The sequence below is a fragment of the Erpetoichthys calabaricus genome, chromosome 9, assembly GCF_900747795.2.
Source record: "Erpetoichthys calabaricus chromosome 9, fErpCal1.3, whole genome shotgun sequence".
Taxonomy (NCBI): Eukaryota; Metazoa; Chordata; class Cladistia; order Polypteriformes; family Polypteridae; genus Erpetoichthys; species Erpetoichthys calabaricus.
This window is the reverse complement of record NC_041402.2, coordinates 98,126,011-98,142,572: the sequence shown is the minus strand read 5'-3', so window position 1 is coordinate 98,142,572 and position 16,562 is coordinate 98,126,011. Positions and strand designations below refer to the sequence as shown.

At 37.0% G+C, this 16,562-nt stretch overlaps 1 protein-coding gene across 4 annotated transcripts in view; it reads right to left on the bottom strand.

Annotated features, from left to right (window-relative positions):
- The window catches only part of LOC114657997 (tapasin-related protein-like), a 35,793-nt gene extending 24,658 nt beyond the window's left edge, over nt 1-11,135 (bottom strand). For 2 of the 4 annotated variants that reach the window (XM_051931727.1, XM_028810012.2), the window contains exons 1-3: nt 10,766-11,049; nt 8,191-8,457; nt 5,960-6,232 (exon numbers count right to left, since the gene is read on the bottom strand). In XM_051931727.1, the coding sequence (XP_051787687.1) occupies nt 5,960-6,232; nt 8,191-8,457; nt 10,766-10,802 (577 nt within the window). In that variant the 5' untranslated portion in view covers nt 10,803-11,049. The other 2 variants (XM_051931729.1, XM_051931728.1) reach the window with 2 other exon arrangements.
- Between the last annotated feature and the right edge of the window lie 5,427 nt (nt 11,136-16,562).

Below are 16,562 nucleotides of genomic sequence, written 5' to 3'. Positions count from 1 at the left end.
TATGTCCCAGGGATGTTCAATAGGGAACTGGCTAATTCATATGCAAGTGACTGATGGCCATTTTTCTCATTGATACTGTTTGGGGCGTAATCAAAGCACTGGCACTCACACGCATAATAGTATAAAAGAAGACTGATGTTAAAGTGAGGGTGATTGGTTAGAAATAGTGTTTGGGGTACAAGTCACTGTGGTGTAAGGATGGCAGACATTCCACAGAGGAACAAGTGGTATGGTACTCCAGGGGTGTGTACGTTTCCAAAATTGTTTATTTTGTCTTTTCTAAGAGCACTGTTAAAATGCTTTGGGGATCTGAGAAGATCAGCATTCCTGGGACCTTCATCTTTCTTTATTGTCAAATATTGTATGATGGACACAGTTTGCTAGTCATGTTTTGGTTCATTATGTATCTCATTATTGCTAATTAAGGAAAAAGAAACAAGGGGTCTGAGTCTTCAAGAACAAGTCAATTAAAATTAATTCAAAACAAGTTAATAAACAACAAAAACAGGTCACTAATTAAGAAAAGGGTTAGAATGAAAACCTGCAGCCACTGCAGCTCTCCAGGACTGGGGTTTGAGTCCACTGTGCTAGACCAATGTCAGGTGGCAGGACAATTGAAGACCTCCTCCTAGCACCCCAATGGGTACTGCCTGAGGTGGCTGGGATGAGAACCAGGGAGAGAGACTGCAGCTTTCAGTGTCTCAGCCTGGCTGCAAGACCCAAGAAAGGTGACGAGGAAGAAAGTCATAATGGTATACTGCAGAAAGGGACAGAAGTAAAATCAGGAAGCAAGCCAGGATTGTGGCAGGCTGAATAGCATCTTTTCCTGCAAGGCAGATCATCAGGGTGAGCAGCAGAAATGTGAATAAGGTTTGAAAAGTAGGCACTGAGGCTTATGGATTTAATGAATGGTTACTGACAGTGATTTACCTACAATTTTAACTTATTTGTTAGAGTATGTATTTATTGATTTTATCCTTTACCATGAACACTGTATTTATTGGAATTAATTTATTATTTATTTATTAGAAGAAGGACTGCAATGTACTTTATTTTTGGAACACTGGAATAATAAAACCAGTAGGTACATTTTGCACTGTACTGTACTCTTGTCAGTTTGTATCCTCATTGCCCTGGCTCTTCTCAGTACAGGACTATCGATGGTCCTGGGTTTACAAGGGTTATGGCAACTACAGTGAAGAGTCAAATGTACTTCAAGACCTTGATATACTGAAGACTAGTAAGACCCGAGGACCTGATGGGATTTTATCAATTGTATTGAATGATACAAAAGACAACATTTATAAAACCTTATTAGGCATATTTGAGCAGTCACTTGTGAAACAAGAAGCACCTGAGGATTGGGAAGTTGCAGATGTGACTCCAGTCTTCAAAAAGGGAAGACAAAATGGACCAGGTAATTACAGACCAATAAGTCTTACTTTTGTACCATACAAAATTATAATAAATTAACAAATAAATTAGAAAAGTACCTATATGAAAATACTGTAACATACTAAATAACAGCCAGCATGAGTTTATGAGAGGAAGATCCTGCCAAACCAATCTTTTAGAATTTTTTGAACAGACAGCTGCAATAATCGACAAAAGCAAAGCATCCAACATAATTGAATTAGACTTTCAAAAAGCCTGTGATATGGTCACACACCAAAGATTAATTCAGAAGCTAGAACCTGCAAGCATCAGATGTAACATACAAAACTGGATCTTAAATTGGTTAACTGGCAGAAGAAAAAGAGTATAGATAAGAGAAGAATATTCCATGTGGAGTGAGGTCATCAGTGGAGTCCCTTTGTCTGGCTGTATTAATTTTTCCGATTTATATTAATGCTATAAAGTTTAGGATTTTTACTAAACTTATGAAATCTGCAGATGATACTAGAATTAGTGAAATGACAGGCACTGAGAAGGCAGCTAACACAATAAAAAAATAACAATCTTCAGATATATTCATAAACACTTGGAAAATAAAGGTTAATGTAGAAAAGCGCAAAGTGCTACATATGGGCAAAAGGAACGTCAATTAAAAACACAAGATGGGAGACACGATCTTAGTGGAAGCAACTGCTGAAAAGGATTTACCAGTTTATGTTGACACATCATTTTCTTCACCTAAACAATGAACAGATGCTATTTAAAAGGCAAGGATCATTTTCTTCACCTAAACAATGAACAGAAGCTATTTAAAAGGCAAAGAAATGTTAGGTTATATCTCAAAAACCTTTGAATATAAACTGTGAGACGTGATCTTTAGACTGTATAATTAACTAGTGATACTGGGGCATTGTGTGCAGTTTTGGCCACCACTCTACAAAAAAGACATAGCAACACTTGAAGCTGTTCAGAGGACAGCAACCATGTGCATCCCAGGACCTAAGAACATGTCATATTCTGAAAGACTCAGAGAAATAAACCTGTTTTGTGTCAATCAGAAAAGACTATGTAGAGACATAATTTAGATTTTCAAAATTCTCAAGAACATTCATAAAGTACATCCATCTTAATTCTTTCCACTTAAGCAAGAATCACATACTTAAGAACAACAGTGGAAATTAAGGAAATTTTCATTTAGGAATGAAGCCAAGAAGCACACCTATAAACAAGGTGTTGTAGGAATTTGGAATACAACACCGAGTCATGAAGCTGCAACTGAAACCTTGACAATCTTTAAGAAGTATCTGGATATTGGGACATTTTGGTTATTCAATAATCAAACAAGCCTGATGGACTAAATTGACTCTTCTCATTTTTCAAATTCCTTATGTTCTATAGAGGTCTTTGGTACTAAATACACATTTATTAAAAAAAAATACCTCTGTACCACTGGTTTTTCCAACACAATTCAGCATTATTCCTTCTCTTTCCTCTACCGAACTTTATGACTTCTCCCAACTTCATCTTCCCAGGCAAAAGAAAAGCAGTTCCTTTTAAAACCAGACTGAAAAGACTCCTGGCACCTTAGAAGTGTAGCTCAGAAGCACCATAGTAACAATGGAGCCTCCTCCTAGATGCTCCTTCCAACAGTTCTGATAGACTCTAACAGGACTCCCTCTTAAAACTACTATTCCCTGAGTGTGTGGAAACAGAACTACTTCCAGAGAGATGCTGCCAGAAAATGTCCTATAGGAATATATTTTCCCTGGAGACACCTGTTCTTCCCTCCATCCAATCTGCCCAGAGAAGGTACTACCAATAATTCTACTGGAGTGCCACCCCATCCATGTCATTCATTAAAATATTATATAAACATCCTAAGTGTAATTGGTACTGCATTTATTTATTTTTTCTCTTTTTCTTTAAAACCCATTGTGCTGAAATCAAAGTGTGAAATGTGTTATATAATTAAATGTACCATTATTATGATAAATGACCCTTCTTTCTGTGTGAACGTAATAAGTACATAAGTACATGTATTAACACTGGGACAACAATTTTGCAGTGGAGTGGATTTACAGGTTTTGCTTTATTAAATGATGGAATGAATTTCACTTGAAACATTCCTAGATAATTATTGTAAAGTTTCTACAGTGAAACTTGTGAGGCTTTTGCTGCATTTTTTAATCAAAAAATGAATGATATTAGAAATAATATAGTACATCTCTCCAATACTGATCCTCTTAAATCCCAGTACTCCATTATAAACAAATTAAATTCTTTCACCGGAATAGATTTACCTGATTTATATAAAATAATTTCTTAACTGAGACCATCCACCTGCATCCTTGACCCAATAACAAGTTTTTTCAAAGAAGTATCTGGCGTGCTAATTGACAGTATTCTTGACATTGTAAACTCGTCATTAGATATGGGGTCTTCCCAGACTGTCTTAAGACTGCTGTAATTAAACCCTAGCTCAAGAAAAATAATCTTGACTCCTCTGCTTTTAAAGATTTTAGACCTATTTCTAACCTGCCTTTCTTATGTAAAATCCTAGAGAAGGCAGTCATTATGCAGCTAAATGACCACCTCAATAAACATGCTATTCTTGATAAGTTTCAGTCGGGTTTCAGAACAAATCACAGTACAGAAACTGCACTCGTTAAAGTAGTAAATGACTTGTGGGTAAATGCAGACAGAGGCTGTTTATCTGTTCTCATCCTCTTAGATCTGAGTGCCGCAATTGATACCATTGATCACAATATTCTCAGAAATCACCTTAGTCAATGGGTGAGCATCTCTGGCAGTATCTTAGATTGGTTTGAGTCCTACCTGGCAGGTAGAAAATTCTTTGTTAGTTGTGGTAATTATACTTCAAAAACCCATGATATTCTATATGGTGTTCCACTAGGTTCTATCCTGGGTCCGCTGCTCTTTTTGATTTACATGTTACCGTTAGGTCAGATTATCTTGGAGCATAACATGAGCTACCACAGCTATGCTGATGACACACAGCTGTATTTATCAATAGCGCCTGACGACCCCGACACTCTTGATTCACTGACACAATTTCTTACTTGTGTTTCTGAATGGATGAGTAGTAATTTTCTCAAACTAAATAAGGAGAAAACAGAAATTTTACTGATTGGCAAAAAGGGATATAATGTGGTTATTAGAAATAAACTTGATGCATTAGATAGATAGATAGATAGATAGATAGATAGATAGATAGATAGATAGATAGATAGATAGATAGATAGATAGATAGATAGATAGATAGATAGATAGATACTTTATTAATCCCAATGGGAAATTCACAAGATTAGGATTAAAAGTTAAGACAGAGATAAAGAATTTAGGGGTAACTATTGACTCTGACCTAAATTTTAAATCACATATTAATCAGATTACTAGGAGAGCATTTTTTCACTTAAGAAATATAGCAAAAGTTAGACCTCTTATACCATTGCAAGATGCTGAGAAATTAGTTCACGCTTTTGTTTTCAGTCAGCTAAATTACTGTAATGCACTCCTCTCAGGACTACCCAAAAAAGGCATCAATCGATTGCAACAAGGGCAGAATGCAGCTGCTAGAATCTTAACTAGGAAAAGAAAATCCGAGCACATCTTTCCAGTTTCAATGTCACTACATTGGTTACCTATGTCATTTAGAATTGACTATAAAATACTGCTTATGGTTTACAAAGTTTTAAATAATCTTGCTCCATCCTAAATTTCAGAATGTCTTTCACCTTACATTCCTAATCGTAACCTTAGATCTTCAAATGAGTGTCTGCTTATTATTCCGAGAGCTAAACTTAAAAGAAGTGGTGAGGTGGCCTTCAGCTGTTATGCACCTAAAATCTGGAATAGCTTGCCAATAGGAATTCGCCAGGCTAATACGGTGGAGCACTTTAAAAAACATTATTTTAACATGGCTTTTTCATATGCATTTAATTATCAATATCATTCCTGGTGGCTCCGTAATCCGTACTAACCCCTACTTTCTATTCTGTTCTTTTCCAGTTTTCTGTTGTGGCGATCTGCACCACCACCACCTGATCAAAGTACTGTGATGTCCCTAGATTGATGGATTAAAGACTAGATGTCCACATGACCGTCATCATCAAGTTCTTCCATGTGAACCCTGAATACAATGAGGACTGATTGTGACGTCATTTATGTTAGGTAGAATGCCCTACAGGGGGCTGGGTGGTCTCATGGCCTGGAACCCCTGCAGATTTTTTTTTCTCCGCTGTCTGGAGTTTTTTTTTGTTTTTTCTGTCCTCCCTGGCCATCGGACCTTACTTTTATTCTATGTTAATTAGTGCTCCCTAATTCTATTTTCTTATTTATTTTGTCTTTTTTTTATCTTTCTTCATCACGTAAAGCACTTTGAGCTACATCATTTAATAATAATAATAATAATTCATTACATTTATATAGATAGATATAGCGCTTTTGTATGAAAATGTGTTATATAAATAAATGTTGTTGTTGTTGTTTTTGTTACAGGATCTTAGGTTTTATTTCAGTACATCACAATCAGGAAGCAACTTACCAGACATCAATATGGTTCCAGATTCACTAAGCGGTAAGCCCAGTTTCTTTTGTTTCTTCATTGAGACATCTTTTGTTTCAACCATTGGCTGTGTCTTCATTACAAGAGTAAGACTGATCCCACCTCCTGATACCTGCAGGCTTCCAATAAACCAGGCCTCATGTTCAGAGTTCTCACCACGTGGGTAAAACTGACTTACTTCACAGGTAACCTCCTGCTCATTGCAGTCAGCATGAAGCAAGGCATCAGCTCCCGGAATCTGGACTGATGAGGCTAAACAAGGAAAAACAGTCAGATCACAGAATCTGTACCAGCACTTCATACTGATACCTACTTCTTAGCCCTCTCCATGAAACACAATAGATGAGGAATCCTAATTGAAAAACTACTGTCATTTATCACAGGACCAGGTAACTGTCACCCTTTGCAATATGAGGTGTATTATACATATCTATATGTCACTGAAAATTACATTGCTTTTGGATACTTTGTATTGTTTGGTACAATAATATTTTTCAGTTTTCTTTTACTGTATATTTTATAAATTTTAAGGACTGCAGCAAGAAAACTATAGTACTACATCTTATAAAAGTGTAATTATTACTTACATTTTTATTGCGTATTTTATACTGATTGAACGCACAAATTAGATTTATCATTTACTAGTATTTGGGGTAGCTGCTGGTTAAATTTTCTGTCCCAGACTGAAGATCCTAGACTGGGATTCATCCCCTATACTATTTGTGGTTCACAATGTGTGGACCTATAGATATCATGAAACCTGTAGCTGTTTTCTGCCTTAAATGGAAGGTTGCAAATGCAAATAAACCTTGAGACACCATCACGACATTTTTCTGAACCCACTTTCCTCTAATTAAGGGTCGTGGGGAGCTACAGCCTGTACACATGCTATTAGGTACATGGCAGGAACCAAATCAAGGCAGGGAGCCAGTACATTCTAGGGCATACATACCCATACCCTAACATTTAACAATACTAAGCCAATGTAGAGAGGTCACTCCATCTAACCTACACATATTTAGGCTATAAGAGAAAACTAAAGTGCTATGAGAGAACCCATATGAAGCTATGGAGATGTGGAAACAACATACAGAAACTGACATGGTCATGATTTCAATCCAGTTTCCTTGTGCTTTAAAGAAGTAGTGCCAACCAGTGGACCAGTGTGACACTATTAAAGATGAAAATGAATGACAATAAAATATCTCACATGCAGTTTCCCAATAAATATACGAACTGTTTTAACCAAAAACATTTACTCTTTATGCAATTGTAGCTGCACCTATTATCTATAATTTTTAGATAATCATTCAAGTGTATCATTCTGTTTTAAACCGCTTAAATTATCTTTATCATTATGAAATTCTGTACTGTATAGTTTGAATACTTAAAATATTCTCCCTATGGTTTGATGGTAGTCATATTTTAGGCATTTTAGACATTATTGACTATAATATTAGAATAATTTTGAGGAGTATCATTTTCTACTGTAATGGTAGTTGCTTTATAAGCCTGTCTGCCTACAATGAGATTTGGTTCTCTTTACAATATAATTCAATCCAATTCAGGGCTGCTGGGAGCTGGAGTCAATCCCAGCAGTGGTGAGAGCTAGACAGTGCCAGATTTAGACGTAAGCTAAGCAAGTACAGCTTATGACCTCACAATCCGTAGAAGCCTAACAAACTTTCAGAATTTGTTTATGTGAATTCTATGTGTATTGTAGTTCTTAATATGTAATCAGTAATTTCATACATTTAAAAAAAAATTTGCATTTTTCACATTAAATATATGTTTTACATTTTTCAATGCTTTGTGAAACATTCTGGTGTAACTTGTTAACAAGGGGCCTCCAAGCTTTATATAGAATGGAACCTCATGAAGTCTGATTGTGGCACTGAAGCTAGGAAACATCCCTAGAAAGAGTGTCATTTCATTGCATAGTCCACTCACTTACACACCCTCACCTCCACTCAAATAGGACCAATTTGAAATCATCAATTAATTGAAACCACACCTCTTTGGGGGTGTAGGAGAACATCCAGAAGTGAAAACACATGCAGACACAGGGAGAACATAAAAGCTCCAAAACAATAATGATTGGATCTGGGATTCAAACCCAAGATGTTAGATTTGTAATGCAGTCGTGTTAACCACTGTGCCTCCTTAAAAATGTAAAAGATTTATTTATTTAACTTAGAAATGATTTTCACCTGTAACCTCAAAGATGAGGGCCTCCTCATCAAATGCTGGTGGCTGAAATTCTGTAAAGCTGTCTAGGGCTTCATCCTCTGGGACAGGGATCTTCCGAAGTACAAATGTGGCCTTTTCCCGTGTGAAACTAGCAGCAAACATTCCCATACGTCCTCCTCCTTCTTCCACCAGGTAGCAGTCCAGTACAATATCAACTAAATGTTCTTGGATGCTAGGAGGCTGAGTGGGTTCCAAGAAATCAACACTGTGAGTGAATGGCAGGGACGCTGGTGTAAATGAAATAAAGACCAAGAGAAAAATCAATGATGAAATAGATTTTGCAAATTACATCTTTAAATATTTGTATATATTATAAATATATAAATAGATTTTGCAAATTATATCTTTAAATATTTGCATATAAGTATATACATATAATACATACTGTATATATATATATATATATATATATATATATATATATATATATATATATACAGTGCATCCGGAAAGTATTTACAGCGCATCACTTTTTCCACATTTTGTTATGTTACAGTCTTATTCCAAAATGGATTAAATTCATTTTTTTCCTCAGAATTCTGCACACAACACCCCATAATGACAACGTGAAAAAAGTTTACTTGAGGTTTTTGCAAATTTATTAAAAATTTAAAAACTGAGAAATCACATGTACATAAGTATTCACAGCCTTTGCTCAATACTTTGTCGATGCACCTTTGGCAGCAATTACAGCCTCAAGTCTTTTTGAATATGATGCCACAAACTTGGCACACCTATCCTTGGCCAGTTTCGCCCATTCCTCTTTGCAGCACCTCTCAAGCTCCATCAGGTTGGATGGGAAGCGTCAGTGCACAGCCATTTTAAGATCTCTCCAGAGATGTTCAATCGGATTCAAGTCTGGGCTCTGGCTGGGCCACTCAAGGACATTCACAGAGTTGTCCTGAAGCCACTCCTTTGATATCTTGGCTGTGGGCTTAGGGTCGTTGTCCTGCTGAAAGATGAACCGGTCCCCCAGTCTGAGGTCAAGAGTGCTCTGGAGCAGGTTTTCATCCAGGATGTCTCTGTACATTGCTGCAGTCATCTTTCCCTTTATCCTGACTAGTCTCCCAATTCCTGCCGCTGAAAAACATCCCCACAGCAGCATGCTGCCACCACCATGCTTCACTGTAGGGATGGTGCCAGGTTTCCTCCAAACGTGACACCTGGCATTCACACCAAAGAGTTCAATCTTTGTCTCATCAGACCAGAGAATTTTGTTTCTCATGGTCTGAGAGTCCTTCAGGTGCCTTTTGGCAAACTCCATTTGGGCTGCCATGTGCCTTTTACTAAGGAGTGGCTTCCGTCTGGCCACTCTACCATACAGGCCTGATTGGTGGATTGCTGCGGAGATGGTTGTCCTTCTGGAAGGTTCTCCTCTCTCCACAGAGGACCTCTAGAGCTCTGACAGAGTGACCATCGGGTTCTTGGTCACCTCCCTGACTAAGGCCCTTCTCCCCCGGTCGCTCAGTTTAGATGGCCGGCCAGCTCTAGGAAGAGTCCTGGTGGTTTCGAACTTCTTCCGCTTACGGGTGATGGAGGCCACTGTGCTCATTGGGACCTTCAAAGCAGCAGAAATTTGTCTGTAACCTTCCCCAGATTTGTGCATTGAGACAATCCTGTCTTGGAGGTCTACAGACAATTCCTTTGACTTCATGCTTGGTTTGTGCTCTGACATGAACTGTCAACTCTGGGACCTTATATAGACAGGTGTGTGCCTTTCCAAATCATGTCCAACCAACTGAATTTACCACAGGTGGACTCCAATTAAGCTCTAGAAACATCTCAAGGATGATCAGGGGAAACATGATGCACCTGAGCTCAATTTCGAGCTTCACGGCAAAGGCTGTGAATACTTATGTACATGTGCTTTCTCAAATTTTTTTATTTTTAATAAATTTGAAAAAATCTCAAGTAAACTTTTTTCACGTTGTCATTATAGGGGGTTGTGTGTAGAATTCTGAGGAAAAAAATGAATTTAAACCATTTTGGAATAAGGCTGTAACATAACAAAATGTGGAAAAAGTGATGCGCTGTGAATACTTTCCGGATGCACTGTATATTTGTTTATATGTAATGTTTTATATAAGTACACAAAAATGTATAGAGTACACTATACAAGAACCTTATTGCAAATATATTATCAAAATAGATAGATATAGATAGATAGATAGATAGATAGATAGATAGATAGATAGATAGATAGATAGATAGATAGATAGATAGATAGATAGATAGATAGATAGATAAGCTTCGCTCCTAATTAAAGAGCAAGGTTAAATGTAACTTTCACGACAGACGTGTACAGGTTTGCACCGATGAGTGGTGTGCAAGTAATGATTTTATTGTTTAGATACTCCTGGTGCATCGACATACATCACGTTCCATTTTTGCTTATTTTATTATTAAAAACTGGAAAAATAATAACACTTAAGACATAACGAAGTGAATAAGTGTTTAGGGCTGGTGAATCACCAAACATCATAGCTAAACGCAGCGCTTTCACTTTTAAAATCAAATAACAAATACTTAACTTACCGATGTCCAATAAAGTAAGCAACACAATTGAAAACATTAGATTATCTTATGAAATTGAAAAATAATTGAATTAAAAATATTAAATTATTGAAAAGAATACTTGTACGGAACCGCCGGGTGGATTTATGGGTCGATGAATCTTAAGTGTTTCATCTGTGCTTTTCCTTTCACTTCCATCTTCGTGACGTTCAGACGCTAGGCGGTGCTCTTTCCAGTCACAGACCAAGTCAGACCTAACTTTTCGGAACGCATTACTTTCAGTTTTAAGATTAGAATACCAAACACTCATCTACGGTTAATTCCTGCTATTCCGATTACACTGTTCTCTTTTGTTTAAACTCCGAGGCAGTGACTTTCCACGGCTGCAAAGAAAAAAGAAAAAAAAAGGTCTTGCTTAGAAGAGCATCGTCCAATGAGAAAGGTGCGCATCATAATTTGACAGGCAGAATAGTCTGAGTAAGCATTCAATCGGAAGTCAACATACTTTTATATCAGATCACGTGTTTCTTTTGCTATCAATTTTACCACGTCCTGGAATGAACCACCAAAACAAAAGCGATGAAAAAATATTATAAAATCGGTGCATATGTTCTGTTCAATTTGTGTCCATGTTTTGCAAATCTGTTTACCCTGTGCAGGGTTGCAGGGAGGCTGCATCTAGCCTTTGTGTTTTTGAACAGTAGGTGTAAACTGGTGCATCTGGAGAAAACCCGCTGTGACACAGAGAAAACATGCAAAGTCTACACACGGAGCACTTGGGACATGAAACCAGGTCTTTTTATTGCAAGGTGGTAGCATGCTACCACTGTGCCGTTCTCACCTTACTTATATTATTTTATATAGTTCCTTAGCTTACACTAAATACGCGAGATAGAAAACGGTGTGAAACTTTACATGCAGAGCACTGAAGTCAAAGTTTCTTATTTAGTTCTTCTTTCAAAGCCACAGTGTAGGGTGGTAGGAGTGTGTAGTGTCCACCAAAAATGAGTCAACATGCCTGCTCAATGAAAAATCAGTGGAGATAAAGCTGTATTTTAGAATATGGCTCATCTAGAAATTAATCTAAGAAGTAAGTATATCACAGTTGTCCTGGTAATGTCTAAATAGGTGTTTATATACAAAAAAGTAGATGACCTTTGGCACAGAAAGCTGTCAGGCTTAGGGAAAACAGAGGACATCCTTGTTTCCATTTAATTATTAAGACTCTGGAGCTAAAAGTATAAGGTTAAGAGACTTTAGTGTTTTTTTTTTAAATTATTTTTAATGAAGCAGCTTTGTTCCTTTTTTCTTTGTAATTATAGTAAATTGTCTATTATTATTATTATTATTATTATTATTACAAAATAACATACTATACATAACATTTTCAAACCTTTTTAATCCAATACTGGGGTGTGGTGGTCCAGAATCTGTCCTGGAAGCACTGGACACAAGGCAGGATGACAGTCACACAGATGCACAGTCACCAATAAACCTAACCAGCACATTTTTGAAAATATGACTCAGGTCAGTTTTTGTTATTATCAGTGCTTGAAGTGGATACACTCTATGTAAGTACCAGTACTCTCTGGCCTAGATTTACTGATTTATTTGACGTTGCAGATCTGAGCTGCGCAATGTATTAACATTTGGTGGACGAGAGAAGGTGTGTGGGGGACTTTCTTTGTATGATTTGAGTGCAGAGATACACTAACATTCAATTGGCTAGCTGGGGGGTGGGTAGGGAGGTGCTTGGAGTTTCCAGAGGGGTTCATTATACTTGCACATTCGATAGCACTACAGGTATATAGTAAAGACTGCTGGTAAGCAACTTCTTGCACCAGTCCACTTTAAGCATTATTATTATTATTATTATTATTATTATTTTAGTAGTAGTAGTAGTAGTATTAGTAGTAGTAGTACAAGTAGTAGTATATCTCTAGATGACATTAACCATGGAAGTAACAGATATTAAAGCTGGGGCCATTTTTGGAGAATTGACTAGAAGAAGGCCTACATAAAGACATTTAAATGGCTAAATGTATTAAAATCAAAATACATATTCCCAATAACATGGTCGTAATGTTTATGATTGATGTTCATCTAAAGTTATTATAAGGAAAATACTAATTAGAAGTTGTTATGTAATTGTGTAAATAAATAAAAATAAAAAAGTAAGATACTGTGGGAGAATGCATGAATTGTTCTTCCTGACCTAGTAAGTAAGGAGCAGTCATGATATTTAATTGTTAGTACCAGGAAAGAATCAAATGATCACATTCTTAATTTGGCAAATAATGCAATTTTTTTAATAAAATGTCTGCAGTATCCTTTTCTGACTTTTTTGTATGTCTTTTTAAGACAATTCTGAGCTTTTAGTGGTTTTGGCCATTGATGAAAAAAGCACAATATTGATTAGCCAGTTAGTGTTTATCTTATGTAATACAAAGGCATTTTGTGAATATTTTATTGAAACATATTTGCAAAATTCACCTTTGTGTTACTGTAATTGGAGAGAGTTTCAATAGTCATGTCTAGTGTTAAAGTTAATCCCTCATCTAAAAAATAGTCTAGCAGGCAAAAACAGGTAAATACACATAAAAGACATCAACCCAGAAAACATAAAAATGAGTTCCAAAATCAGAAGAACATTCAATGTAAAGTTGTGTCACAGAACGTTTGGATATGAGTAAGGGAAACTTAAAATGCACAGTAATTGAGAGTTACATGAAGAAGTAGTCCTTGGAGGACTCTGACCTTGCAGTGATGGGGAGGATTGCTGTGCCTGGGTGATCACTGGTGCGGTGTTGTCTATACATTGGCACTCTTGACAGCATTTCTAAAGCAAACTGGTCGAAGAATAGGGTCCAGACACACAAAAATCCATCATTTACCAGATGAATGCTTAAATTAAATCTATGATAGCTTCACTGTATTGAACAATAATACCTATATAAATACTATTTTTATAAGTATACTTCTAACAATGTCTAGTAAAAAAAAATAGGGAAGCTGTATGAGCCAGTTTGTGCACAGAAATATTTAGAAGTTAAAAGATCAGATAAAACATTCTGTTAAGAGGAGAATTGACCAAACTTTTAATACGAAAAGCACCTGGGCATAGCTAGCTTGCCGAAGGCCCTTGTGCAGCGGTTTGAGGTGGGCACCTCCTGTCTAGCATAACTGTTAGTAATTTATTCACAACTAGATTAAACTGAATTTCCCCTTGGGAATAATAAAGTATTTATCTATCTATCTATCTATCTATCTATCTATCTATCTATCTATCTATCTATCTATCTATCTATCTTTCTAGATCCTTAGGGACTGGCTGGGCAGTGGTGTCATGCTGGTGACAGAAACAAACTCTCTCTAAATAAAATTTGTAATAACTTTTTAAATAGCTTTATTACAGTTGCTGTAATAAAAAAGTTTATTATGAGGATGGAATGTGGGAGATGTGGGTAGTAGTAGTTGTACATAAATATATGTAAAATGTAGACCTGCCTACTTTCCCAAGACAAGAAGATGATTAGATAGATAGATAGATAGATAGATAGATAGATAGATAGATAGATAGATAGATAGATAGATAGATAGATAGATAGATAGATAGATAGATAGATAGATAGATAGATAGATAGATAGATAGATAGATAGATAGATAGATAGATAGATACTTTATTAATCCCAAGGGGAAATTCACATACTCCAGCAGCAGCATACTGATACAAAAAAACAATATTAAATTAAAGAGTAATAAAAATGTAGGTAAAAACAGACAATAACTTTGAATAATGTTAACGTTTACCACCCCCAAACCCCAAACACACACACACACCCCGTTGGAATTGAAGAGTCACATAGTTTTGGGGAGGAAGATCTCCTCAGTCTGTCAGTGGAGCAGGACATTGACAGCAGTCTGTCGCTGAAGCTGCTCCTCTGTCTGGAGATGACACTGTTTAGTGGATGCAGTGGATTCTCCATGATTGATAGGAGCCTGCTGAGAGCCTGTCGCTCTGCCACGGATGTCAAACTGTCCAGCTCCATGCCTACAATAGAGTCTGCCTTCCTCACCAGTTTGTGCAGGCGTAACTTGTAAAATGTAACGTATACTAGAAAGTAGAAACTGTTCTGTGCTATAAAATGAAACAATTTAAATTTGTAACAAATTAAAATGACAACGCCGACTGACAGGATACTACTATACAATCGACCTGTTTTACACAAGTTCTAAAAAAATGGACATCATAAAGTGGTCACGCTCACAAATCCTCACAGTAGTGACACTAATGCACTGTAAGCCATACTAATGTACACAATAAAACAGAGTATAGATTTGTTAAACTGTTAAAGCTTACAAAAACTGAACTGACTGACAAGCCACAAATCATATTACTTATGATATCACTTCTTATTCTTCTTTCGGCTGCTTCTGTTAGGGGTTGCCACAGTGGGTACCTTAAAATACTGACTTTCGTGCCTTCTGTTGCGCAAAAGTCTCAACGATGTTTGGCATGTCAAATTGTCTGACAAGATTGTTTTCGATTGAGAGTACAGCCAAGCCACAACGTTCGTCTTGCTACGTGGTGCTTCTGAGGTCGTTTTTGATAAGAGTTTTCACTTGGAGAATGACCATTCACACACAGCAACAGTCACTGGTGTAGTCAGCTGTAACATGTAAGCCATGCAAACGTCACGGGAGGTAGACGACAGTGCACAGTGATCTATCAGCAACAGTTAAACTACTTCGAAAACAGTCGATTAAAACGTATATGAAATGACAACAATTGAACGGAAAACACCAGTGAAATGTCGGCGCTATAGCGTTCAACGAGAAGATCGGCTGGAGGCTGTAGCATACAATTCATTGTCAGCCATCGAGGTCAGAATTGATGGTAACAACAAGACATTATGGGAAACCGAATTAACATTTAGAGATATCTCAAAATGAATTTCAGATATCTTAAAATGTAATTTACTTTTTAAGATATCTGAAACTCGCTTTGAGATATCTTAAAATAGTTTCCTTCACATTTTAAGATATCTGCAATACATTTTGAGATATCTCAAATGCATTTCAAGATATCTCAAATGCATTTCAAGATATCTCAAATACATTTTCAAATATCTCAAAATAACTGTGTCTGCATTTCAAGATATCTCAAATGAATTTTCAGATATGTCAGAAGGGGACCTTGTTTTTTGATTTCCTGGATAATCCAGTTACTGATTGTGTCAGGGTTGTCTGTGAAGGTATTTGCTGTCATGCAAAGCAATCACCGCTTTGAAGTCTGGCTTTGGAGGATGTCTGTATTTACCTGAAATTAATATGTTTGACCATATTGGTTTCGATTCCGCAGATCTGTACTCATTAATGGTTGGTAACAATACACTTTGTTAACTTGTGTTTTCATTAATTGTTAAACCCAGGAAATTTAGATGTGCCATTGATTAAACTGATTGTCCAGGACTGACAACAGCAGGGACTGGAAAAGATTTAAAAACTCCTGGGCAGCAGAAGGCAGTAGCACAGTCCACAGAAAATGCTGCCAAGACACTCGGACAGAGCACAGGGGCTTGCAGGCAGACAAGGGTACCTGGCTGGCACGACGTGAGGCACAAGGACAGCAACACTTCCAGGGAGGAAGAGACAGCTCCACAAAGAGACGCCGGATGTGGGTTCAGCGAGAGAGGGAATCCGCATGAAAGGACCAAGCGAAGCTGACAGACGAGAAATGAGGCGTGCCTAGGTCCCAGCAACACAAGGAGCCCAAAGTGGAAGAAAAAGGAACAACGAAGAGACGCTGACAGGGAT